This window comes from Columba livia, chromosome Z, assembly GCF_036013475.1.
Source record: "Columba livia isolate bColLiv1 breed racing homer chromosome Z, bColLiv1.pat.W.v2, whole genome shotgun sequence".
Lineage (NCBI taxonomy): Eukaryota > Metazoa > Chordata > Aves > Columbiformes > Columbidae > Columba > Columba livia.
Genome location: NC_088642.1, coordinates 14,136,325 through 14,161,350, shown reverse-complemented (window position 1 = coordinate 14,161,350; position 25,026 = coordinate 14,136,325). Strand labels below are relative to the sequence as shown.

Genomic DNA, 25,026 nt, shown 5'->3' with positions numbered 1-25,026 from the left:
GGTGGGTGCTGCTTTCAGGTCTCAGTACAGTTTTGTTCACTTCAGGGACCTTAGTAGTTTTCCTTTCTGTTGCTCCATGTAATTTTCTATCACCAATGCAGACCTCCCCTGCAGTGCTTGCTGCTGGAAGTGGGTTTTCCATTGTGCTCTGCATCTCCTCAGTTCTCTAATCTGTTTCAAGAATTATCCCAATAAACACTGACAGGCCTTCACTTAATCTTTTTCTTCTCTCCTTCTGCTATTCATTTTTATATGGTTGTTCACATTACCAGCCTGTCACAGTGAGGTTTTATTTTCTTACATGCCTGTAATATAGTCATGAACTTAGTCACAGAATATTCAAAAAACATCATATAGAATAAAATTAAATTAAATTATACAATTGTATTTCACACTGATTGGCTTTAAAAAGAGTAGCTAAAAATATCACTTCATAACAAAGTATACAATTGTAGAAAGATTAAGGAGCCAACGATTTGACAAAGACTTTTTCCTAGAGAAGGTGACTGTATGTGGCATCTTTAATGAAAAACACAAGAGGGTGGTGTAAGAGCAGTACCTAAAGAACAACCACGAGTGGGACTTGCACCCTGGGACCCTGTACTACTGCACTGCCAGCCTCAAAGCATAAATAAGCTGAGAGGAGCAGGTTCAGTCAGCTGCTCACAACTGCATCTATCTGCAAGGTGGCTTTGTATGCTCCCAGAGAATGCTGTCTTGTCAGCTGCCACACCAAATTAAAGGTACTTCCATACCTAATTATCCAGATACATGTATGTGTGATAGAGGGAGGAGCACAGATATAGATGAAGGTTGACACGTTGGCTGCAGAAACGTGGAGGTATTAGCAGAAGCATCTGCCTGGACACAGAAATGCCCTGTGCACCATGACTCCGAAGAAATGGGATGGAAAAGGGATACATGGTTACAGTGTTACCAACTGCGAGGGGCAAGGATGCAGCGAGTGCCATCCAGCAAGTGCAGCTCCCCTAAAACCACAATATCATTGCGGAGATGTGTGCAATCTGTTTTTTTTTTTTTTCAGATGAGTTAGCCTTCTATTTTTTTTCAGATGTTGGTAATGCAGGAAGAAAGACTTCTCCTAGAGAACAGTCATCAGCTATATTTCTGCAAATCCTTCTCATATCCAAAGGACTGTAGCATTGCAGCTAGAAGCAGGGCAATGTCAGTGCAGACAGCAGGGAAGAGACCTTAACTTTGCTTACAGAGCACAAGCAGTCCTCACCTCCCACTTGGCCTGTTTAAGTAAGTGTGAATCAGTAACCAACTTGATTTGCTCCCTAGCATTTGTATGCCAGCACTTAAGCTAACCTTAGGGCTGAAAGTGGGTTATAGCACCATTAGTGTGACACTAAAGTATCTCGCTTCCTCAATAAAAATGCTATTCTGTATTATTATAACCTACTTTTATAGTTTTACAAGGTGTTGCTTCCTTTCTAATACAGACATTTCACCCCTACTGCCCACATCAAAAATTCCTCCCACTAATGCTGTTCATTCAGTGGTAGCCTTCGGTTTCTGACCTTGCTGAAAGAGATTTTGAGAACACGGTAAGCAAATACTGTTGCCCTGGCTATGTTGACTCTCTTGGTGCTGAGCGGGTTATGGAGATGCACTCAGCACACCTACCGAGTTTTCAAGAAATGATTGTTCAAGTCAAAAATAGAAGATGCTAACACAGCTGTACATTGAACTATTTCCTAGGCATCTTGTGGGATGGAATAGGAAAATTCAGTCTCTAAATGGTTGGCTCCAAGACTGGTGCTACAGGCAGGGCTTTGGATTTTTTGATAATGGTTGGTTTTATAAGACACCAGTCCGGACAGCGTCACGTGGGAAAGGTTTATCTCACAGGGGCAAAAGGATGCTGGGGCAGGAATTAGCTGGGCTCATTTGGAGAGCTTTAAACTAGGCTTGAAGGGGCATGGGGTTGTAGCTGGGCTTGTCCCAGCGGGGCAGCATTCTAAAACTGATGAGGACTGGGTGGCCTCCTATGCCCCTAGGGAGAAATTGGTGTGCTCTGCTCGCTCCCTGAAATGCCTGTACACCAATGCGCGCAGCATGGGGAATAAGCAGGAGGAGTTAGAATCCTGCGTTCAGTTGGGAGATTATGATCTGGTGGCAATTACAGAAACATGGTGGGACAGTTCACATGGCTGGAATGTGGTCATGGGTGGCTATGCCCTTTTCAGGAAAGACAGGCCAGCCAGGCGTGGTGGTGGAGTTGCTCTCTATGTGAGACAGCAACTACAATGTACTAAATTCTGCCCAGGAGTGGATGACGAGCAAGTTGAGAGTGTATGGGTCAGGATCAAGGGGCAGGCTGGCAGGGGTGACACTGTTGTGGGCGTCGGTTACAGGCCACCAGATCAGGCTGAGGAAGTCGATGAGGCCTTCTATGGGCAGTTGAGAGTGGTCCCACAGTCACAGGCCCTGGTTGTTGTGGGGGATTTTAACTTCCCTGATGTTTGCTGGAAGGACCATTCAGCCAGCCAGCCACAGTCCAGGAGGTTCCTCCAGTGCATTGATGATAACTTCCTCATGCAGATGGTGGAGGAGCCGACTAGGAGAGGTGCACTGCTGGATCTCATCCTCACTAACAAGGAGGGTCTGGTCGAAGCAGTAAAGGTTGAGGGCTGCCTGGCTTGCAGTGACCACGAGATGGTGGAGTTCAGCATCTTGTGTGGCAGGAACAGAATAGCAAGTAGAATTGCAACCCTGGACTTTAGCAGGGCTAACTTTGGCCTTTTCAAGCAATTGCTGGGGGAAATCCCATGGGCAAGACTGCTTGAAGGAAAAGGGGCCCAAGATAGCTGGATTGCATTCAGAGATTGCTTCTTCCACGCTCAGGATCAGAGCATCCCCACACGAAGGAAGTCAAGGAAGGGAGCCAGGAGGCCTGTGTGGTTGAATAGGGATCTGTTGGGTATGCTCAAGCAGAAAAGGAGAGTTTACAGGTCGTGGAAGCAGGGGCTGGCCACTTGGGAAGAATATAAGGCTGCTGTTAGAGGATGTAGGAAGGCAGCTAGGATAGCCAAGGCCTCCTTAGAACTACAGCTAGTGAGAGGGGTCAAGGACAGCAAAAAGAACTTTTTCAAATACATAGCAGATAAAACTAATAGCAGAGGCAATGTAGGCCCATTGATGAATGGGGTGGGTGCCCTGGTGGCAGAAGATACAGAGAAGGCAGAATTACTGAATGCCTTCTTTGTCTCTGTCTACACTGCTGGAGGCTGTCCTGGGGAGCCCTGTACCCCTGAGACCCCGGATGAAGCCAGGTCAATGGAGGAGTTTGCTTTAGTCGATGAGGACTGGGTTAGGGAGCAATTAAATAGTCTGGACATCCATAAATCCATGGGTCCAGATGGGATGCACCCACGGGTGCTGAGGGAGCTGGCTGAAGTCATTGCTGGACCGCTCTCCATCATCTTTGCCAAGTCTTGGGAAACGGGAGAGGTGCCCGAGGATTGGAGGAAAGCAAATGTCACTCCAGTCTTCAAAAAGGGCAAGAAGGAGGACCCGGGTAATTACAGACCGGTCAGCCTCACCTCTGTCCCTGGGAACGTAATGGAACAGCTTCTCCTTGGTGCCATCTCAAGGCATATCAAGGATAAGAGGGTTATTAGGGGCAGTCAGCATGGCTTTACCAAGGGTAAGTCATGCTTGACCAACCTCATAGCCTTTTATGAGAATGTAACAAGGTGGATGGATGATGGCAGAGCGGTGGATGTGGTCTACCTTGACTTCAGTAAAGCCTTTGACACAGTCTCCCACAGCATCCTCACAGCTAAGTTGAGGAGGTGTGGTCTAGACAATAGAGTAGTGAGGTGGGTTGCAAAACTGGCTTAAGGAGAGAAGCCAGAGAGTGGTAGTCAATGGTGCGGAGTCTAGTTGGAGGCCAGTATCTAGTGGAGTGCCTCAGGGGTCAGTGCTGGGGCCAATATTATTCAATATATTCATTAACGATTTGGATGAGGGAATTGAGTGTACTATCAGCAAATTTGCTGATGACACTAAGCTGGGAGGAGTGGCTGACACGCCAGAATGCTGTGCTGCCATCCAGCGGGACCTGGACAGTCTGGAGAGTTGGGCGGGGAATAACCTAATGAAATTTAACAAGGGAAAGTGTAGAGTCCTGCATCTGGGCAGGAACAACCCCAGGTTCCAGTATAGGTTGGGAAATTACATATTAGAGAGCAGTGTAGGGGAAAGGGACCTGGGGGTCCTGGTGGACAGCAGGATGACCATGAGCCAGCACTGTGCCCTTGTGGCCAGGAAGGCCAATGGCATCCTGGGGTGTATTACAACGGGGTGGTTAGTAGATCGAGAGAGGTCCTCCTGCCCCTCTACTCCGCCCTGGTGAGACCACATCTGGAATATTGTGTCCAGTTCTGGGCCCCTCAGTTCCAGAAGGACAGGGAACTGCTGGAGAGGGTCCAGCGTAGGGCAACGAAGATGATTAAAGGAGTGGAGCACCTCTCTTACGAAGAAAGGCTGAGGGAGCTGGGTCTCTTTAGTTTTGGAGAAGAGGAGACTAAGGGGGGACCTCATTAATGCTTATAAATATATAAAGGGTAAGTGCCATGAGGATGGAGCCAGGCTCTTCTCGGTGGCAAAAAATGATAGGACAAGGGGTAATGGGATCAAGCTGGAACACAAGAGGTTCCGCTTAAATTTGAGAAAAAACTTCTTTTCAGTGAGGGTGACAGACACTGGACCAGGCTGCCCAGGGAGGTTGTGGAGTCTCCTTCTCTGGAGACATTCAAAACCCGCCTGGACATGTTCCTGTGCGACCTCACCTAGGCGTTCCTGCTCCAGCAGGGGGATTGGACTAGATGATCTTTTGAGGTCCCTTCCAATCCCAAACATACTGTGATAATGTGATCTTCTCAAAATTATACAGAGAAAAATCCTGTTTTCAGTCCTCGTTTCCAGAGGCAGCACCTACTCTTCCAACGAAATTCAGGTGCTGATGCTGAAGAGCTGGGTCAGCAGCTTTCTAAAGCCTGCTGTTAATGAAGACTGCTTTTTTAAATAAAGTGATCCACACTGAAGACTCTGCAGCAGAAGATCAAAACACAGTAAACCTTGAAGAAAAGCAAGATCATGTTTGTGTTCCAGAGGACTGAGCCCAGAGTCAACATATTCCACTTGATTTGTCTGGTCTCTTGGGTAAATCTTAGGACAACTGATAGAGCAAATTGCAGGCATCGCAAAAGGTTGATACGTTTAGTTAGCAAACTGACATAACTCTCCCTATATATATATTTTAAGGAAACAGATGGTGACATATTTAAAGATCTATTTGTTTAGATTAAATGCTTTTTGATGTTTAACCTTTTCGGCAAATGAGTGTTCATTTGTAATTCATACTACAGAGCAAAGCCAATGTGGGTCTGGCTTTGCATGGGATCTTTTAGGTAAAATACCACAGCTTCTGTACTTGCTATATAATAGCATGACAAATCCAGAGAGAGACAAGCTCCTTTGACATGTGCAAGGCTTTGTATGCATGAGTCATGTAGGGCAGTGGGCACCACTGTTAAAAATCATGTTAGAAACAAGAGCTTTAAAAGAAAAAAATCAAAAAGATGGTAAACTAAAGCTTGGATTACAGAAGGCATTCAAGGAACAGCATCCTTGTAAAACTCACTAGTTAAAAACCACGTGAGGGAAAAGAGGACAAAATGCCTGCTGGCTTCTGTGGATCCCCTTTCTTCATCTAGACATTTCCCATGGCAGAGTCATGCCAGTCTAATCAGCTCCCACATGCTAAATCCCTCTCTGTGTTGTGTTTGCTCATTACTGTGCATGCATAAGCCCCTCAGCTCTATTGCTGGCTAAATACACTGCTGTCACTGGATGGTTTGTTTTCATGTGGCTGCACAAAGAGCTGCCCTAGCATGACTGAGGGAACAACACAGAGCTGGAAATAAATGGGCAAATGCAGGAGCTCTTGAACGTCTCTCTAAAGAATTCTGCAGGCAACAGGAATTTTCATAGAAAGGTGAGACAAGGCAATTGCCTTTCCCTAGGCACAGGAGGGAACCTAAGTGCTTAACTCAAAGTTTCACATTCTGTCACAGTCACACTCTCTCAAATTTGGCATGGCAGAAGGCAAGCTGACATGTAGCTGAGGTCCCAGGGCATGCAGGTGTTCAGAGATTCAGATGAACAAGACAGAGAGCACTCTTGCCAGGTATTTTATTGCTGGCAAATTCACCATGCTTAACCATGCCCAAGCAGTAGCTCTGCCACCCTCTGTTTCTGAGCACCAAATCAGATCTGTTTTTCTCAAACTGGGAGATTGCAACAAGGGTCACAGCTCCTGCTAACTATCTACTATGAGCAAATCCCGCAGTTTGGGAAGGGGCACAAACATTCACAAAATAGAACTAGAACCTGTTGCCACTCCATCCTGGAGGCTGGCTGCTACTGCTAGCTCAGGGGCTGGACAGGGAGCTGAGATGGTTGCATTTCTGAAGGAAGGGTCTGGCAGGCGCTGTGTCAGTTGAAAACATCTGTTGTATGCACTTCTCTTGCATTTACTGATAAGTAACGTTTACTCCTCGGAGACACCATTGTCGAGTGGTGCTCACTCCCACAAAACAAGCACTCCTTGTATAAACCATGAATGATGATATGTAACAGTGGTGTATACTCCCCCTGAAATCAGTCGCTACCACAGTTAAACTGTTAGCCTATTAACTATCCTCAACGTTGCCTTACGGCTCTTAACTGGTGGCTAAAACTGATTTTCATGGGGATTACACTTACATAAGGGCCAGAGAGGGTCTGAATTAAGCTGCAGAGTGGCTGTCACCAGGCAGACCAAAAAGTAACCATTTAAGTTCTCCATGGCAGACTTGTTCCCAGTGTTAAAGTCCCCTAGTCACGATGCTCTCAGAGTACATATGAAGTCAACAACTTTACAAACAAGTATTTTCCACAAAAGTAACACAAAAATAGAAATAAAACCACTCCCTAGTTATTTCTTTTTTGAAGCTCCAAACAGATTTAATTAAAATAAGCATAAAAAGTTGGTCTCTACTTAGTGCCTCCATTATATGAAGAACAACTAAAAATAGAAACTGAAGCTAGAACAGAACAAGATGAGCATTTAATATCCTTGCAGTGAACCGAATCCCTTCAGACTACTTGCTTGGAACCCCAGCATTATCTAACATTTATTGAAACCCAAATTCGTCATTTATGGTTTTGGATGAAAAATGAGACACAGCCAACATTACTGCTTTTATTACAAAATGTAAATAAATTCCAAAATCATACATCTGAGTGTACAATTTAATTTAAAAATGAAGTCTAACTGACAGTCCTCTATGAACTGCTGTCAGATGTGGCTAAGGAAATGGATGAAGAAGATGAAGAAGAAGATGAAGAATATTCGTTATTTGTTATTGATGCTTTTTCTTCATATTTTGGAGGCGATTCCGAGGAGACGTATAGAATTGGTGAAACATCTGAAGGTGAACCGCTTCCAGAAATTGTATATATGGTTTCATAGTCTCTAACAGCAACTGCTCTTTCATCATCTGCAAGCTGTGCTCTATAAAACACAAAACTGCATATTAGCATAATTCATTTCTCTACAGTGAGTGAAATTCCACTTGACTTACATAAACATACATGCGTGCACACATTCCCTAAAATGCCTGAAGCAAAGAACTTGCATAAGCATTAGGAATTCATACTATGGGCTACGTTACAACTTATATGAAAATTCTATTACTTCAGAGGGGAAGGGCAAACAAGTCCCCTTCTAACCCTTAACATCACCAGTCACAGCCTGGCTTACAGGCATTAGCTACTTCTAGCAGGGCTATCTCACAATCTTATTAAATCTTCCGATACTTAGCTCCTAATGTATCTTCCCTTTTGTAGTCTATCACATCTACATTGTTCCCTTCTCTTATGAAAGACAATTACTAGACTTAGAATTACATAAAAAAAATCACAGTCCTTAGCCATTTGAGATCTTACATGAAAGGCAACTTGAATCTTTCATTAGGCTTTCTAGCAACCCATGACAGACATAAGGAGTAGCATTCCAGCACAGAGCTAGAGGAACAGAAGCAACTGGCCATGACCAGACTGCCAAGTTCCCAGTGACAGTCCAGGACAGCAGTGCCCTCCTCTGACAATCACAACTGGATCCCAATTGGTTGCACCCATCTGGTCCTGGAATCTTGTTCATCTCACCCAGGAGCTGACCCTCAGCATATTGCTCCAGCTGCTTCTCAAGAGAAGAGAACAACTCCTCATTCCTCCTGACTTGCTCTCAGAGCTGACTCCTGCCTTTGTGCATACATCTGCACTCCCACATCTTCAACTAGATCAGGTTGTTCAGAGGCCTGTCCAGCCTGGCCTGGGATGTTTCCAGGGATGGGACATCTACCACCTCTCTGGACAACTTGTGCCAGTGTTTCACCATCTTCATTGTAAAAAATGTCTGCCTCATGTCTAGCCTGAATCTCCTCTCTTTTAGTTTGAAACCATTACCATTTGTCCTATCACAACAGGTTCTTCTAAAAAGTCTGTCCCTATCCTTCTTATAGGCCCCTTTTGAATACTGAAAGGCTGCAATAAGGTCTCCCTGGAGCCTTCTTCAGGCTGAACAACCCCAACTCTCTTGATCTACTAGGCATAAGCAGGGCTGGTTTCCTACCAGCTCACTTCAGCATCACTTATCTCCAGCTGAGCTCGTCTACACACAAAGCTTTAATTTGTTGCTTTGGAAAGGGAAACATTCGAGATGAGAATCAATACTTGGTTCCTCACAGATATTTATCTCATCTGCTAAAGAATTAAAAATCTTTAGTGCTGTCACTGGCGTATAAGGATGTGTGTTTAAAGGAGAGAGAACATACTACAATACAAATGCTGAAGTGCTATATATCAGACTACAGGAAAAAAACAACCACTTCTGGGATCAGACCATGACTCAGCTTCCTACAAGCTCTCTCATCCAGCACAGCCTCCACCGCAGCACTTGCTGACACTATGTGGAGCAATGGACTGAAAAGACAAATTACATTTGCCTAGTAACCACCCACATGTGAAATGGGTATTCCCTTCCAGCTTTGAGATCTTCAGCCATGGCACTATGTCAGGAGGAACAAGGCCACAGCTCAGCCTCCATGAAAAGGGCTTGTGAACCCATTTTCACAAGTCAAGACGTTGTGCCTGCTACCAAGTGCTAAGCCATGGGAGAACATGACTGAGTGAAATAACCAGAGATGGTATGAACTCACAGGGTCTCTGTGAGGGCCCTGGGGAGCATGGAAAGGCAATAGCTAGAGCACACCCAGCCACAGAACACCAAAGCAGGAGGTCCAGGGTTTCCGAATCCAAGGTTGAGGTGTTTTGTCCACTCCACCACAAACTGGGCTACAGACTGCATCTTTGAGTACATATGCTCACAAGACAGAGAAGTCCAGACAAGGCAATCAACAATGGCTGAGTTAATGGGATCATACATGAAGCTCAGAGCATCAAAACTGGACATTTGTGGGTTGAGACAGTTGATCCAGCTGCAGGGGATTTTGTAGGAGAATGGGTGAAGGAAAGGGGGGTCAAGTTGGCATGTGCACCAGCAGGGAGAGCCCAAAAGAAGTCTGAGGAACTAGCTTTTTTGTCATTCCCCCACTGCCCTTTGTTCTTCCTTTTTCAGAGCAGCATGTGCTGCTTGCATACTTGCACAGCCTTTCATAACGCACACATCTTACCAAGCAAGTGGGCAGGCAGGTCACGTTTGAACTCAGGGTGTGAAATTTTAGGGCGGAGAGGACTTGTAGCCCTCAGTTTTGTGCATTGTACTTTTACAGACAAGAGGTGCAAGAGTCACTCTGCCTCTCAGCTGCTTGTAAGACTACAGCAGAACACAGCTTTCATGTATGATACAATATTTCTCCTAGTTACTCACTCAAGCCTGGTCTTCTAAATGTATTTAAAGTGAAACATATTGAGGGTTCCCTTGGACTGTATTTGGCTATCTCAGGGCTATCAGAGGTCCAGGTTCACAGCTGGGGCAAGTCATTTCTCCAAAGACTTCCATTTGTGTTATATGTACATTTTGGAGGTACATGCCAGAAAGGAACAGAGTGCGTGCCGTAGCTCAGTGTGGAGCCTAACTCCAGAACCACCAACAGCTGGTAAAAAAAAAAAACAACCCCACCAGCTGTGAATGCCTTCACCCAGCCCCATAAGAACACAGAGACTTCATGTAAATTCCTTCTTTCAGTGACAGGAGTTTATTTTCTCTCCAGGTTGCTCTGGGTATCCTTCAATTCCAGTAGGATAGCTCTGAGAGTTGATTTATTTCACTCGCAGTTAGAGAACAGGCAAAGGCTTCTATAGTTAACAAGATAAAATGTTTCTTCATACAGCCATTTGTGCCTGGTCATGAGAACCACAGCTCTCTGGAAAGCATTTTGGCTTGATCAACCCTGACATCCTCTCTTTCCCACATCTACATATCATCCTGAATTAGCAGGTGTTTAAGGCACTGACTAATCAACAGATTCTCATCAGCTTTGTCCAAGAAGTACACCCTCTCAAACAATATAAGTGGAAAAACAGCAGACTGAATGAAATATGTGCGTTGTTAGGTTTTATTAGGCATTGTATCGCTCAGGACAAGTCATCAGCCTCAAGCTGGACCTCAGTCAGTGGGACCCAAGCACTGTCTTCCTTTCCTAGGTGGTATGTACATTATTTTTTTGTTTGGGGGCCAGTCCCACCATAGAGCATGTAACAGCACACTAGGAGAGTGTTGCAGTAGTAGAAAGAGTGAGTAAGGTTTTTGATAGCGAGATGTTTATTCTATTAAAAAAAAAAAAAAAAAAAAAGGTGCTTTTGAGTAAAGGCAGAAGGACAGTCTGGCTTGTGTTGACAGCAACAGAAAGAAGCATCTGCTGTCTCCAGCAAAGATGGGGAGGAAATGTTTAGAGGAGGGCACTAGGAAACAGAAGACAGTATGACATGTTGTTGGTAGTCATGGACTAGGGAACAGAGCATCTTGCACAGTGGGGCTGAGCCACAAGACTCCACCAGGTGTACTTCAAAGGATTACTAATTAAACCACAGACATAGCTGCACACAGCGTGGTAACAAGAATAAGGGCCATTGCTAACATCCTTCTCCTGTGGCACTTAAGTCTTTGGGGCAGGAAGAGGGTTCATGCTTGCTTGCTTCAAAGGGAAGATTAGCACAAGAGTTTTGAAAAAGTACTAACATCAGGCACACAGCTGGTACAGCTGGTCATGGAATGCACTGCCACATGTGAGTGGAGAAGTCTGGAGTATGGTGGAAGGCTATGAAAGCAATGGCCCAAAAACTACTGTGACTGGACACAGCCAGGCAGGCTGGGGATCTTGCTGCAGCAACGGTTCTTAGGACGCTGCAGGCATGGTCTTGTAAACTAAAATAATCCAATGAATAAGTCCCCCACTACCTACTGACCCACAGACCAAAAGAAACCTGACTTGGGACTTTCCAAAAGGTAAACCCAAGTCAATTCTGGATCATTAAGGGCCTGAAAATAAGTTGGGGGCTTTAGGCATGTGCCATCTAGCTTTCCTGGCCAGATCTAGTTCTGGCTCCTAGTATTTGGCCCTTGCAGCAACCTCTTTCACACTCAAGTTAGCAGTAACCCACAGAGGATAAATAACCCTGCAAGTTCTTGTGGTACACACAGCTCTTCAGCCAGTCACCACCATGAGCTTAGTGGTGGCAACATCTAGCAAATCAGCTGTACTCAGTGTATGGAAGAGTGGCTGCATGGCTGAGGTGCAACATCTTGAGATGAAGTTGGCATTGCAACCTCCCTTTTAAGCTATCTGAAGACTCCTGCTCTTCTGTAATATCAAGGTTATCTTTTTTAACTCACACTGCCACAGCAGGAACAAGGCAGACCAGCACTGCAGGTCTCACTTCCTCAAGGCAGTGAGATAAGCGTCAGAGGGAGAACCAGCCACACCGAAGCGGTGCTCCCACAGTCACAGGGCCTGTGGATGGCTGTCACGAATAGTTTGCTGCACTGGTTCTGCAGAGGCTTCCTAAAATCTGGCAGTGTGATGTCTATCATGTGATTGGAGCACTGCTGTCAGGGGCACTTTCTCTTGGACAATCCGGAAGAAATTTCATCTAAATATATTCAAATAAAGGCCACTGATTTAAGGCTTTGTTTTCAGTTGTAATAGACTGGTAAGAATTTAACCCTCAGGAAGGAGGGTGATGTGATTTGTGATTCCTCTTTTACACTAGATTTTAATGCCATTTCAAGGAAGGTATCTAAAGTAAGTTGAATGAGGTTCTAGAAAACCTTGTAGAGCCTAGCAGAGAGTTAATTCAGAGTTATTATTTAAGAACATGGTCTTGGATACCTTGAGAAGCATCTCATTTCCACAGACAGACAAGAAAACAGTCTTACCCATCACTGAAGATAGAGTGGTATGGTGGAGGATTATCGCTTGTAGGCAAACCACCTGACATAAGACAACGTGTCACAGTTGGTGAGAGAGGGTCGGCAAAATAAGGAGGTGGTGGAGGTGGGAATACCATTACAGCATCACCTAGGAAAAAAATTACCAATTACCACCTCTGAAAAACAGAGCACCACTGTTCATTCTAACTGTATCCTAGAACATTTCCTGTCTTTAGAGTTACAGTATTTGTATTTGTCTGTCTTTTAAAGTAAAGTTCAATGATCCCACATACAGATCTGTTACATTCTGGGCTGTTAAAGTACAATGGAAGTGTTCAAAACCAAAATTACCCCAAAAGAAAGATGCAGCATAGTCATAAATGGAAGATTTCATTTAGAAATTACAGCTAGGGGAGGAGTAGTGTTCCATCTAGCCAGGACACCGAAACGTTTCACTGTCGTCTGTCTTCAAAAACTGAAGTGCAAAGCACACAGTTACTGTGGGGAGACTTTAGGGGTAGGCAAGTATTTTGTTTTCCTAAAATAGGGAGATTTAAGTTTCTGTGGACCTACTGCAGTGTTATAACAAAACTATTAAAGTCATAAATGGTTCTGTGACTGATTTTGTGTGCCACAACAATTTCCACAATACTGTTGATAGATAATTCACTATTAAGTGTACTGTGCACCATAGCTTCTGTAATTGAGGTTGTGGGGGTTTTTTTTAAACAGAAAGTTTGTATCAGTAACTGAGCTCGCATAATTTATGTAAACACTCAGCTGCCTGGCAGCTTTTTTCTTTTGTGATTTGTATGAAGGGACAGGTCAAGAAGCATTAGAAATGTTGAGTGAAGTAGGGAGTGTTTTCTAGCTGTGTAACCACTGTTCCAGAATGTCACTATGGCAATGAGGCCTCAGCCTTCAGCTTTACAGTTTTACTTTTCCTGATGGAAGTATAAAAGGAAGCCATTAATTTTGCTTAATTTTGCTTTCTCACCTTGAAAGACAATCTGAATTCCCTTCTATCACCCTTTGATTTATCCTGTGGTTGGAAAACTGACATTAAACTGTCACCTTTTCTGAAGATTGCCAGGTTACAGGTCTGTACATTGGTTTGACAGGCAAAAGAAAAATTTGCATCATGAACTTCAGTCAGTCAGATGACAGTCAAGAAATACTATGGTTGAGTCACTAATCCTTTCCAAGAGCTAGAAAATTATCAGAATAATCTATGCACAGAATGTGTTCATGGGGTATTAAAAGCAGTGCTATATGCAGGGGAGTATTCCCTGCTAACATACCACATTTACTCAAATACTGTGCAATTAACAGAGGCATCTTGCAATTACATCTCTTACTGACAGAAGATATGGCCATGATTAAAAAAAGATACAATACACTGCTTACGAATCAGGTTCTCCTGTTTAAGGGGTCAGAACTCAAGGCTAAACAAAAATCTTATAGATAGTCATAGAAGTCATTATACCTATGATTTTCAATGTCAGCTACACCCTTTGGGAAAGGCATATTGGACTGACTTGCATTATGTGGGTTTTTTTGCCAAACAGTCAGACCTTTCTTTTGATGCTGTAGGTTTTCTCTTTGAGAGAAAGCTAACTGAAACGACCATACCAAAACCATATGAGACAAAGCAACATTATTCTGTTTTGGCTGGTCTGATATGCCAGAACCAACAAGCCTGGAGCTCAAATGAGTAATATTTAGAGGTACATCATTAGAAGAAAAAAAACTCTAAGTCTCAGATGTGCAGTTCAAGTGTTATTTACCCACCTACTGTAACCTGAAAAGATTCAGGGCTCTGAGGATGTTCTTCGCTTTCGCAAGATTCTTGGTTGAGATTTAAGTTTTGTTTCTTTTTAACATGAGCTATCACGAAGAAACACAACCCAGTGAGCACAATCAAAGGTCCCATGATTTGAAGTGACAAGAATCCACAGCCCTGGATGTCCACATCAGAACTGCTGGTGTAGTTGAGCTGTATGCTGTGCCAGCTGGGGCTGCAGCCAGGAACCCAAATGCCCAGGATGCTGATTAGCATTCCACTAGTTAAAAACAGGAACCCAAATATGAGAAACTGGGCAAACTGACAGCTCCCGCGACAAAAAACAAGGCTGTACACCTGCTCATTTTGCAATTGTCTTTGTCTTATATACAGCCTGGCCCTTGATCGTGCCAGTAAAACACAAACGAGCCCAGTCACAGCCAGCACTGGCCCAGCAGCCTTAAGGACCCCATTACAGTCACTGAAGGTTCCGGATGGACAAGACTGGAGAATAAAGACTGAAAGCAGGAATCCAGCACAGAGCAACACAGCTCCAAAAACAAAAAGGAAAAAAATAACTTTCCCATGTTGTCCATTATTTCCTTCACCTCCTGGGGCAGGAACAGCCACTGGATACATGACAACAGAACCTCCTCCAGCAGGTTAAGTTTGTATGGTTATTTTTCCCCTGTTAAGAGGCAGAACACTACAGTAGATCTGTGAACATAAAAATACACAAATCAAAAGAAGAAGAAAAAAAACAAACAGTGGGACTAGCTACATTGTAATATCTCTCCTGCATTCGCTTCTCAGCCTATTAGAATTGTATACCCTTGGTAGTACCTCCATTATGGAGTAAAGGGCCTAATCAAGTTTGCTGCCATTAAATGCCAATGAAAAGACAGAACTACAGTTAGACTGAAAACAACTGTAATTGCTGTTGCACAGCTATATTGTTTCTTCATATGTACGGTCTTATGATTAAGGGGACATTATCTTCAAAGGCTGAATCTCGGGAACAAGGACATGCTAGCTTTCTCCTTGAAAACAGAAAGCTGGGGGAAATTTCTGTAGCAAATGGCAGGAAGTGACAGCTCTTGAGAGAATGAACAGTAATGCAAATGAGTATTGATGACTACAGGACTTTTTATAATGTAAATCTTCTAATACATACCTTTTCAAAGCACATAAATCTTGCTTCTCCTTCCCCAGGCAATAAAGACTTTTCTGTTTCTCTCCTTGAATTGGCTTCCCGTCCTATATAACTGCAAGAGCAGATAAACCAAAGACTTTTGGTTCCATTCTGAGGGAAAAAAAAGAAAAAAATTAAAAAGCCATACTAAAGACTGTGTACTTCAAGTCTCGCTGACTCCCACACTTCCTTTCAACTTTCCCTACTCCTGAATCCTTTTTCTGTGCTCCAAGAAAGCTTTAAAAAGAAATATAGCAAAGGTAGCTCACAGAAGGCTTCAGGGTCCACAGGAGTCTAGATTCAGAAGTAAAAAATAAGAAAACAGACAGTAATGCTGTGGCCAAAACCAGTCCATATGGCCATATGGATGACAAATCTGCTGGATGTGAACAAACTGGGCCAGGGAAAGCCTGACAAAGTTATGGCAGAGTGCCATTCAGTGAGCTCTAGGAAAAAAAAAAAAAAGAAAAAAATTACATATATATATATTCCTGTCGTTACCCACATGGAAGTTTGTCCTGCACCAACATTCCAGCTTACAGGGCTCAGATGGACACCTGTACTCCATAGCATAGTGACTAGCAACCACAGAGATCTCAGTCCAAGTGGCTACCATCCATCAAAAGCCAATCTGAAACCAACTGGAATTTCATACTATGGAAAGAAAACAAGGCTGGATGAACCATGACAAAGCTGTTGCCTACCAAGTGTAGGAGGTACTTAAGCATGGCCATATTTCTGTGTTTTAACACTGCCCACTTCCCCTCAGCAGCTGTCTGCCACGACAGACAACTTCATCAATGACTTGGATATATCAGAAAAGATATAGAGGGACTGGAAAAGTCTGTCACAGATGGAAGTAGCATGGTAACTGCTGTTTGTTATTTAACCTTCAGTCTCTACCAGCTTCCACTCCCTTACTACTAATTCAGATGACTGTAAGCTAAAAGTCAAGTTAGCTTGACTCCTCCTCACACATGCCTGACAACAGTTACTCCACAAGAAAAACAAAGTATTCTGTGATTTCTGGAAGCAAACTGTTGAACATGTGTCAGCCACAACAAGCTCCGTGTCACTCCTCAGTGACTGCAGTGCCCCACTGAGATGAAAACAAAACACAACCATAAAACCCACTAGTCACTCAGATACATAATTATCTGTCTGCAACGCAAGGCAATCTATTGAGTCACTTAGCCACTTGCAAGAGTAGAACCCAATTAAAAAATTGGCTGAGCAGATACACAAATGATGAAGTTATTGGATGTTTTACTGTTGAACATCAGAACAGACCCCCAGGAGCGTGGGAGGAGGCAGACAGCAGCTTGCAGGTAAATGGCGCAATAAGCACGAGACTCGACAGGCAAGGACATGCACTGCACCACACAGCAGTGCAGCCACCGCGGGAAGCAGCAAAGTCTCCCAGCTGGCTAGCCCGAACAGAGAAACTGTGGGACCTGCCTTAATGTACCAGATTACTGTGGTCAGTTAATTTGTAAACTGTCACAGAATCGTTTGGAAGGGACCTTAAAGATCATCTCGTTCCAACCCCACTGCCATGGGCAGGGACATCTTCCACTACACCACGTTGCTCAAAGCCCCATCTCATGTCTGCTAAGCATTTCTTCACTGTTCTGAATGCAGTCTATCCCTCTACCCAAACTAGTTTGAAAAACTGCTAACCAAGGCTCCCGTAGTAGAATAGTCACAGCTTCACCCTGGAAAAAACATGGTTATAAAGAACACGATAGTATCTTACAAAAAAGAAATTAAATGAATTCTGACAGACTGCAAACTGAAGACCTTTAGCCAAGCACACTTAACACTGCAACAGTTTCAGTCAGTTTGAAGGCTCTATTTCTAATAAAAGAAATTTCTATTTCTGAGAAAAATCCATTTTGGATTAGGTTGGACACTCCTTTTATTTCATTGGTCTTTCCTAACTTTTTTTTTCTTTTTCTCATAAATGCATATGCTCCTTCATGTCTAGAAATTTTCCCCATTTTCATAATTGATCTGAGGTGACTCAGATTATCTAACCTACCAACAAATGCATGAAACTGAGTAACGGGCCTCTGAAATACAAAAAGCCACAGCAAAACCCAGTTTCAGACACAACTGTCTTGAGATATTTTTCTGCTGAGGCACATTAACCATTATAACAGCAATACACTATAATTAGAGAGAACTCCGAATCCTTTCTTTGCAGTTCCCTCTTGGGAAGAAAACATGGAAGTAAGTACATTAGGACAAAAGGGAACAATGTGAAGGGAAAAAAACAGAACAAAAACACACCAACAAATTCAAACCTTTAGCCCTTAAAAAGAAAAATCTAGAGATTTGTTTTTATTGCTCCAACACAGTGCCTGTTTCTCTTCCACCAATCTTCTTGTTATGAGATTAAGTTAAAACACACATTAAAAATTAAGCATGTGCATATTTTCTTAATTCTTTCAGGCCACAAAAGAAGGAACATTCAGAACAGTCTGTTGTGGCTTTGAAGAAGAAAACCACAGATTTCATGCTGTAAAATCCAAGAAAGGACTAGTTTTCATTTATGCTAGCATCAAATTTTAACAGAAGACCCAACACAATATTAAGCTTTATTCCTTGTTTTTCAAAAAGTAGTATTTTAAGAAAACAGCAAGCCTTATATTGACTACATGCTGGAAATACTCCCATTAGATCTGGTATCTCCACAGACATATTGACATAAGGGAATTTTTCCTTCACATTGACCCCAAGTCTAAAAGCAGACATGGAAATATCAGGTCAGAAACTGCTAGAACAAAAATCCAGAAGTGTGGAGGCAGTTAAGTATGAGGGAAGAGGGAATTGGAAACAGAGCTTGTAAAGGAAGTCTGGTTATGAGCTTAACTTAAATGACAAAGTGCTTCATCCTTTTTTAAGTCCAGCCCATGTCAGCTATACAGAATAGGAAAAAACATCAAAATTTCTTGTCATCTTTCTGTGTCACACTTGTATTACAGCTTTCACATTATGGACAATTCCAAGTATTTTAAAACACAAGTTTTAATTATGAAACTGGGACTTTTCGCTTTCTATTTGAACCTTCAGAGTTCATATTTTCCAAGAGTTCCACTGCAAACACCAGGGCTGTAAATTTACTTCCCCTTACTCATATGAAATTTGATATCATCATGCAGTCATACAAATTCAGGAACTGAGGATTATGAGAAAAAAAAAAAAGCACTGGAAGAATTAAAACACTGCTGTCCGTCTGTTTTATGTTTCCCAGAGTAGGCCTCATTCCTGCTCTTGTGCTTGCAAAAGCACTCAAATCATCTCATGCAGAATGATCAGGTCTAGTCTGTGTAGTTATTTCAAGAACTATAATATCCGGTCAGCTGTAGTCCCCAATGGAAACCCCATTACAGTCACAAGCACTTTTAAAAAGAGTTTTCCATTTAAATGTTTTCACTCATACTTCCAATTTTCTAACTGCTACTGGGAAGTTGCCACTGCCATTCTGTGATTGTTTTTTGTTTTTTTTTTCCAAAGTTTCAAATTAAAACACGACTCCTGATAGGACAAGTGACCTGGAAGGAAAAGTCCTCTTCATTCAATTTAGTCTCCATGTCAAAACATGAATGGCGCTCCACCTCCTCTTACCTAATTTCCTCGTCCACTCACATCTGCCTCTGTACACATGCCACTGTCTGTTCTTTCTTGTATCACAGCTTTCCCTCCATACTCTTAGTTGACATTCAGCAGAAGCATCCATCCATGATTACAGCTGGCTAAACTGAAGTAATCTGGAGTTTGCTACCTTCATCCCTACTCTCTTTCCTCCCCATGGTGTTTTTAATCACTTACGTGAAGAACTTGGGGGAAATGCCCAACCAAATGTACTTCCAGTTTTCTGATTTCAAACAACATTAAGATTGCAAGCACTAAGAAGTCTAACATCCAATTTGTCCTCTTGGCAATGCAGTCTCTAATTAGTGTCTGACAGCTCTCATCTCAAAAAGCATATAACCCTGGTATCTCAGAAGGAGAATTTCCAAGATTTAGATACTCTGTGAAAAGATCCTTAAACAGGGAGTGGATGCCACGGAAAGAAACTCTGGCCATATGGATTGACAAAACGATTGTGTCAGCTCACAGCGTTAGCAGTGTAATGCTATGCTCTTATTTATGACCATTGCAGGTGGGACAGGAGTTCGTGTCTGGAGAAGTGCTGGAAAGCAGCTGCAGTAGGTCCAGAAAATAGGACAAATCCTGCCAGCCACCAGAACAGGTGTGCTTCAGGAACCCTTCCCACCACAAATGAGCATAAACACAGATTCTGACCTGTGCCAGACAGAGCTACACTCCATGAAGAAGCTGCCAACTACTATTCCTGTGGGCTATAAGACAAAAACAGCTACAGTAAGAGCTGGTCCACAAATGTTGCCCACTCACTTTGTCAGGAAAGAGAGTCCTAATGTCACAGTTGGATGTGAGGACTCCAAAAGGGTGTCTGGAAACAGAGAGGAGTTTGCAAAGCAGAGTTTGGTAACCCATTGGCTGGGTGCCATGCAGACAGCTAAAAGAGCACCCAGATTTGGCAACGGGCTCTGAAGGGTCCCATGTGGGTGGGATGTCTTTTTACACAACACACTGGTGATACACAAGAGCTAGAAGTACTACTTTCTGGAGCACCTGAAGGGAGATTGGGTAGAAGATACATGAACACAGTTAAAGGCAGAGCTGACTTTCTTCAAACAGGTAACAAGACAGAGCAAATTCTGGTAAGTTCTGTGGGGCTGATGTACCTCAAAGCAGCAAAAGGCACAGGCAAAGAGACTTAGAGATCTTTGAGATGCTAAGACGGTGATCATCAGGAAGTTGTAGGGCTGTAAAAACTGCCCAAAGCCTTCCTGACCCAGTTTCTTGAGGTTGGCGTGCAGCATTAAACCACAATCTACTCACAGACAAGCAATTAAGCTCCACTCCATCTGGGAAGAGTAGATCCCAAGGCACCCCCCTCCCTATGCACCAGCCTGTCAGGCAGGCTCTCTTCCAAGCCACTGCATCTTTCAGGTCACACTAAGGTCTTCAACAGGTTGGACTATGCCCCAAAAGCACGGCTCCCAGGCATTGCACCGGAGCGAGGTGCAGGGCAGGAGAGCCCATCCCCCACCTCTCTGCGAGGGAGCAGAAACTAGGACGCATGAGGCCAGACCATCACCCAGCAAGAGCCTTCTCTTGCAACCAAAATGATTCTATGACTTCCCAGTCATGTGTCCCAGCAGCAACCAAAGCATTTTATGCCAGTGGAATAATTCGTAGAGGCCTCTTCTGAGACATCCCATCCTCTCACAGGGATTGCATAAAGGTCATTGCAGGAAAGCAGTGTGGGGAAAGCTGGGCTCTCCAGGGATGAGGAAAAAAAGAGGCTTTTTGTGCCCCCCCCGGATAGGTGACAGGCAAGTACACTGCCCCACCCTTTGCCCACTGCTTGAGGGGAGTGAAAAACACGGCAGTGACAGCGGCCGAGCCGGCGGCGGCCGCTGGGAGACACGGCACAGCCCACCCGTCCGCCGCGGCACCTCACGGGGGGCAGCCGGGGGACAAGCCGCCCTCCCGCAACCCTGCCGGTCACCAGCCAGCCCGCGGTGCCCGACTCTCCGCGCCTTGCCTTGCCTCCCCCCGCCCCGAGCAGCGCCCCGGGGCCGCCCGCCATTTTAGCGGCCCCCCGCTCGCTTTCCTCAACCGGCGGCGAGTGCTGTGCCGGCGCCGGCAGCCAGGGGAAGCGCCTCGCCATGGCGGGTGGCGGCGGCGGCACGCAGCGGGGCGGCCTCCTAACACCACGGGGCGGCCTCGGGGTCCGGGCTGGCCGGCGGCCGCCGCCGGGGGTGGGCAGAGCGGAGCAGGTGTGGAAGAAGGTCGGCAGCGAAGGCCTCCCAGCGCCCGCCCTTACCTGGCCGCAGTGCGGAAGACTGCCGCAGCGCAGCCGGCGCCGCTATTTAAGCACCTGCGCCAGGCAGCGCGTACCTGGGCGGCAGCTGCCGCGGCACCGCCTCCCCCGCTGCCGAGCGCCCCGCCCGGCGGCGGCCTGGGCCGGGTGGTGTCGTCCGCCAGCCGCCCCGCCCCGCCGCAGTCAGGGCGCTTCCCGCCCTCCCACGGCTCTCAGGGAGGCGGCGGCCGCTGCGGGGGCAGCTGGGTGGCCTCTCGCCCACACGCCCGACCGGCCTCAGGGGGCTGTGGCGGCGACCGGCTCCGCGCTGGGGCCCTACCCGCTGCCCTGGCGGGTGGGGCGGAGCAGGTGGGGGGCGCCGCCGTGTTAGTTACCGCCTCGGGGCGCTGAGGTAACGCGGCGGCTGTGGGCGCTGGAGGCCGGGCTGGGGAGATCCTCCCGGTTGGTGCGGCCGTGTTTGCCGCCCGGCTGGGAGATTTCCAAGCCAGTGGGCTGGAGCAGGGACGCAGCTCGCCGGGCAGGGCTGCCGCAGGCGTCTCTGGAGGCGTGTGTGCGTGGCCGAGGTCTAGTGTGCCCCTGAACTACCGGCGGCTTCGGGGAGGCGAGTGAGCGTCCTCCCGGGGAGGCTGCGCCCGATTTCCCATCGCAGGAGCCCTGCTTGTTCTTGTCACTGCAGCCTTACTAGGGTTAACCTTCCTTTTGCGAACGGGGAGCTTGCTAGACATTAAAGACAGGCCAAGCGCAGATGTGACTGATTTCCTTCAGTGGTGGGCCAGTTCGGCCGCTGGGATTGAGGAGACAGTTTCTCTCCTGCTTGCTAGGTGCAGGCAGTGTGGAGGAGGAAGCCGGCTGTGGTAGTGGAGACATGAGAGCTGTGAAGTGCAAGAAGCAGCCGTGTGAGAGGACGAGGACCCAGGGGAGGAAGGTCTCGATGTGCCACTGGTAGGTGGGTGTAGCAGTGGTGGGACCTGAATGACAGCGGGACTAAAGCTGGGACTAAACCTCTGCCTCAGTGGTTCGGCACAGCCTGGAGCCGGATGAGGTGCGAGGGAAACCTACTTGGGTTGATGTGAGGCAAAATGAGCGGAGCGAGCATAGGGCTTAAGGTGGGGTGATACCCAGAAAATAGATGGAAGGAGGAAAAGGGCGTGGAATAAAGTCTTCCTTGACAGGGAGATCGTTTGGTTACACGAGATTGGGGGAAAATGAGATCTGTAGGCTTTTGGAGAGGATGTGGATTTGGGTAGAGAACCAGGGAGAACTTGGAATTGAGTGAAAAACTAGAGTGGGGACTTACAAAGTATGAAAACATATGTGGGCTGTAGGAGGGAGGTTGTGATAGAGCACAAGACTTCAAGCTTTCTGGAGCTGTAGGTTCCTATATGTTATTGACCTTTTGCTGTCTTGACTGTTTTATGCCCCAACTTGGCTACCACTGACTGGAAGGTGGGCTGCAGTTCTGAAGCACTCGGACACTACTGTGAAGATTCCTGTATTCCGTGAAGAGTGAAGCACCTCAGTGAAGATGAAGTAGGGAATTAAAAAAAGCCTGAAGAGAACAAAAGAAGATGAGCACTGTTTGTTGTGAACATAAGCTGAAGTCTTGAAGAGAGTGAAAAAGCGACAAAGTTCAGACTTTTTATGATGTGTGACACAAGGAGATTTAATTGTGTTTATATGGCAGTTTTCTAGTATCTGACCCTGGTTCTGTTGTGGTTCTTCCAACATAGAGCTTTAACAATTAGAAGAATCCAATTTCTGTGGCGCTCATTTCTTTATGAAATACTTTGTCAGGCTTAACTTTCTTCAGTGGTCTGATACTGTTAAATGATCGGACCGCTGTTGTGATATATGTTCTCTTTTCCTGTTATGTGAATGCTTTTTTCATTTTATGTAAATAATTCTTGTACCAAACATAACATGTCTTAAGCATTTCACTTTTTAAAAATAGTAAAAAAAAGCCAGTCTTGGCAAAAGTTAATAAGCTTCTTGACTAGCATCTACATGCAAATGTTTTCTCTCTCCATAGCTTGTAATGAGCTTTTTCCCTCCATCCACCACTTGGGTTTCTTGTAGTGTTGGGTTTCAGGATTTGACACAAATGATGAAAGAAGGGATTTCAGGAATATCATTCTTCAGTTTGTGAGATTCTGATTCAGCCTGGTGTGAGTTTTCAGTGGATCAAGTGGATGTTAATTCCTGTCATACGACTACAGTCATAAAACTCTAATCTTGAGCCATATCTTGTGATTTAATATAAGAATTATTTTTTAACTTTTTTTTTTTTTTTTTTAGAAAAAAAACCTTTTAACAGAGTAACTGTTTCACTATGAGTAATGCATATTTCAATTCCGGGCCGTAAGTGGTAATATTTGGTAAAAAATTGAGCTAAAATGTTTTTGTCTGTACAAGAAACTACTGAGAGAGTTTTTTGTGTTAAGTCTGGACATAGCTGTATGGCATTATTTTTTGGATGTAGATGCTAATAAAGTATTTCAGATGTTGATACTAACAGAGAAAACACAGTATTTAGAACCAGTGTAGAAAGCAATCCTAGAGCTGTGGAGAGCTACAGTGCATTCAGACCTGGGGTATGTCAGAGAACCCAGAACTACCAGAAAGCCATTAATTTCTGGGGCCGCATACTTGTGAAGTCAATAACAAGAATTGATAAATATTTGTGACATGAGCAGAGAAATATAGTTGTTAACTTATTGGTTGGCAATTAATCAAGACTGTTTTGGTGGAAGCCTCTAGTTATAGCAATAATCTGATGAAATAGAAATGAAAATTACTAACTTTGCTTGCCTTTTTTTTTTTTTTTTTTAAATTAGCAAATATGTTTATAAACAGCAAAGCCATTTAAGTGGTTTGGATTCTTTGCCTAATGATGATGGTGTCTAGAAATGAGGGCATACATGCAGTAAGTGAGACAAAATGTTGGTCACTTCCAGAATAAAATTCCACTGTGCAGAAGAAATGCTAATCCATTTTGAGCAATATAAGATTGGTAAATAAAAATCACAGCTGTTCGTTGTTCTATTTTGAAATAAGACGTGAAATACTTGATGTACTGAGGTTGTGCCTTAGTTCAAAACACTGAATATTATCTGCAGAACTTGTTTAGATGTTTGAAAACACAGTGAGAGAATCTAGGCTGTCCCCACCTGTCCTGATGAGAATGTAAACACTGGAGAAATACCCAGTGCTTGTAATTCACAGAACATTTGGAAGCTTTTATGTTCTGTTCTTCTGAAATCGTAAAAGATCCTTGGGTCAAGGATCTGGTGCTGCTTTCTTTGTTTCAGTTGGAGCTGACCTTTCATTGGTATACTTTGAAGCAAGAGCTGCTGCATAAGGCATGGAGTAAGAGGTAGTACATGTTACTTTTAGAAGTGCAACTTGCTTGCTGTGATGGTGTGGACCAAATGAGATGTGAGATGATGGCACAGAAGTCAAGAGTGACCCAGTTCTCCAGTTCTTGTTAAATTCTGTACAGCCAGTTCACAGCAAGCACTCAGTGTGCATACAAACTGCAAAGCTCAGTTGAATAGCTGAGAACTGTGTGTTTTGGTTTAAGTTCTGGTAGACTCAAAAGAGCTATACTTATAAATAGGACCATATAAAAATATTTGTTTTATTAGAATTGTCTGTTCATAGGCTCA

General features: G+C 44.6%; 1 protein-coding gene and 1 long non-coding RNA gene across 6 annotated transcripts; one reads left to right on the top strand and one right to left on the bottom strand.

Moving 5' to 3' along the window:
* Positions 1-7,262: 7,262 nt before the first annotated feature.
* On the bottom strand, positions 7,263-21,502 carry TMEM171 (transmembrane protein 171). Of its 4 annotated transcripts, none has more exons than XM_065047296.1 (5): positions 21,365-21,502; positions 15,424-15,552; positions 14,258-14,966; positions 12,473-12,614; positions 7,263-7,588 (listed from the first exon to the last, which is right to left on the bottom strand). In XM_065047296.1, exons 3-5 carry the CDS (start codon positions 14,886-14,888, stop codon positions 7,360-7,362), a joined length of 1,002 nt encoding a protein of 333 aa, XP_064903368.1. In that variant the 5' UTR covers positions 14,889-14,966; positions 15,424-15,552; positions 21,365-21,502; the 3' UTR covers positions 7,263-7,359. The 4 variants fall into 4 exon arrangements, with proteins under 4 accessions (XP_064903368.1, XP_064903370.1, XP_064903369.1 ...); XM_065047298.1 differs by having other exon boundaries at positions 14,858-14,966; XM_065047297.1 differs by having other exon boundaries at positions 14,258-14,937.
* A 72-nt stretch (positions 21,503-21,574) lies between these two features.
* On the top strand, positions 21,575-23,650 carry LOC135577436 (uncharacterized). Of its 2 annotated transcripts, none has more exons than XR_010469232.1 (2): positions 21,575-21,709; positions 22,183-23,650. It is a non-coding gene; the product is annotated as an uncharacterized LOC135577436 (long non-coding RNA). The 2 variants fall into 2 exon arrangements; XR_010469231.1 differs by having other exon boundaries at positions 21,617-21,752.
* The last annotated feature ends 1,376 nt before the right edge of the window (positions 23,651-25,026 follow it).

What these genes read in the sequence shown, in the direction of transcription:
- TMEM171 (XM_065047296.1), bottom strand. Translation starts at nt 14,888, where the DNA reads ATGTATCCAGTGGCTGTTCCTGCCCCAGGAGGTGAAGGAAATAATGGA. An exon ending in ATCTTTTCAGGTTACAGTAG is followed by an intron (nt 12,615 to 14,257) that starts GTGGGTAAATAA and finishes TTTTTTTCCTAG; the next exon opens with GTGATGCTGTAATGGTATTC. An exon ending in CACTCTATCTTCAGTGATGG is followed by an intron (nt 7,589 to 12,472) that starts GTAAGACTGTTT and finishes TGTGTTTTATAG; the next exon opens with AGCACAGCTTGCAGATGATG.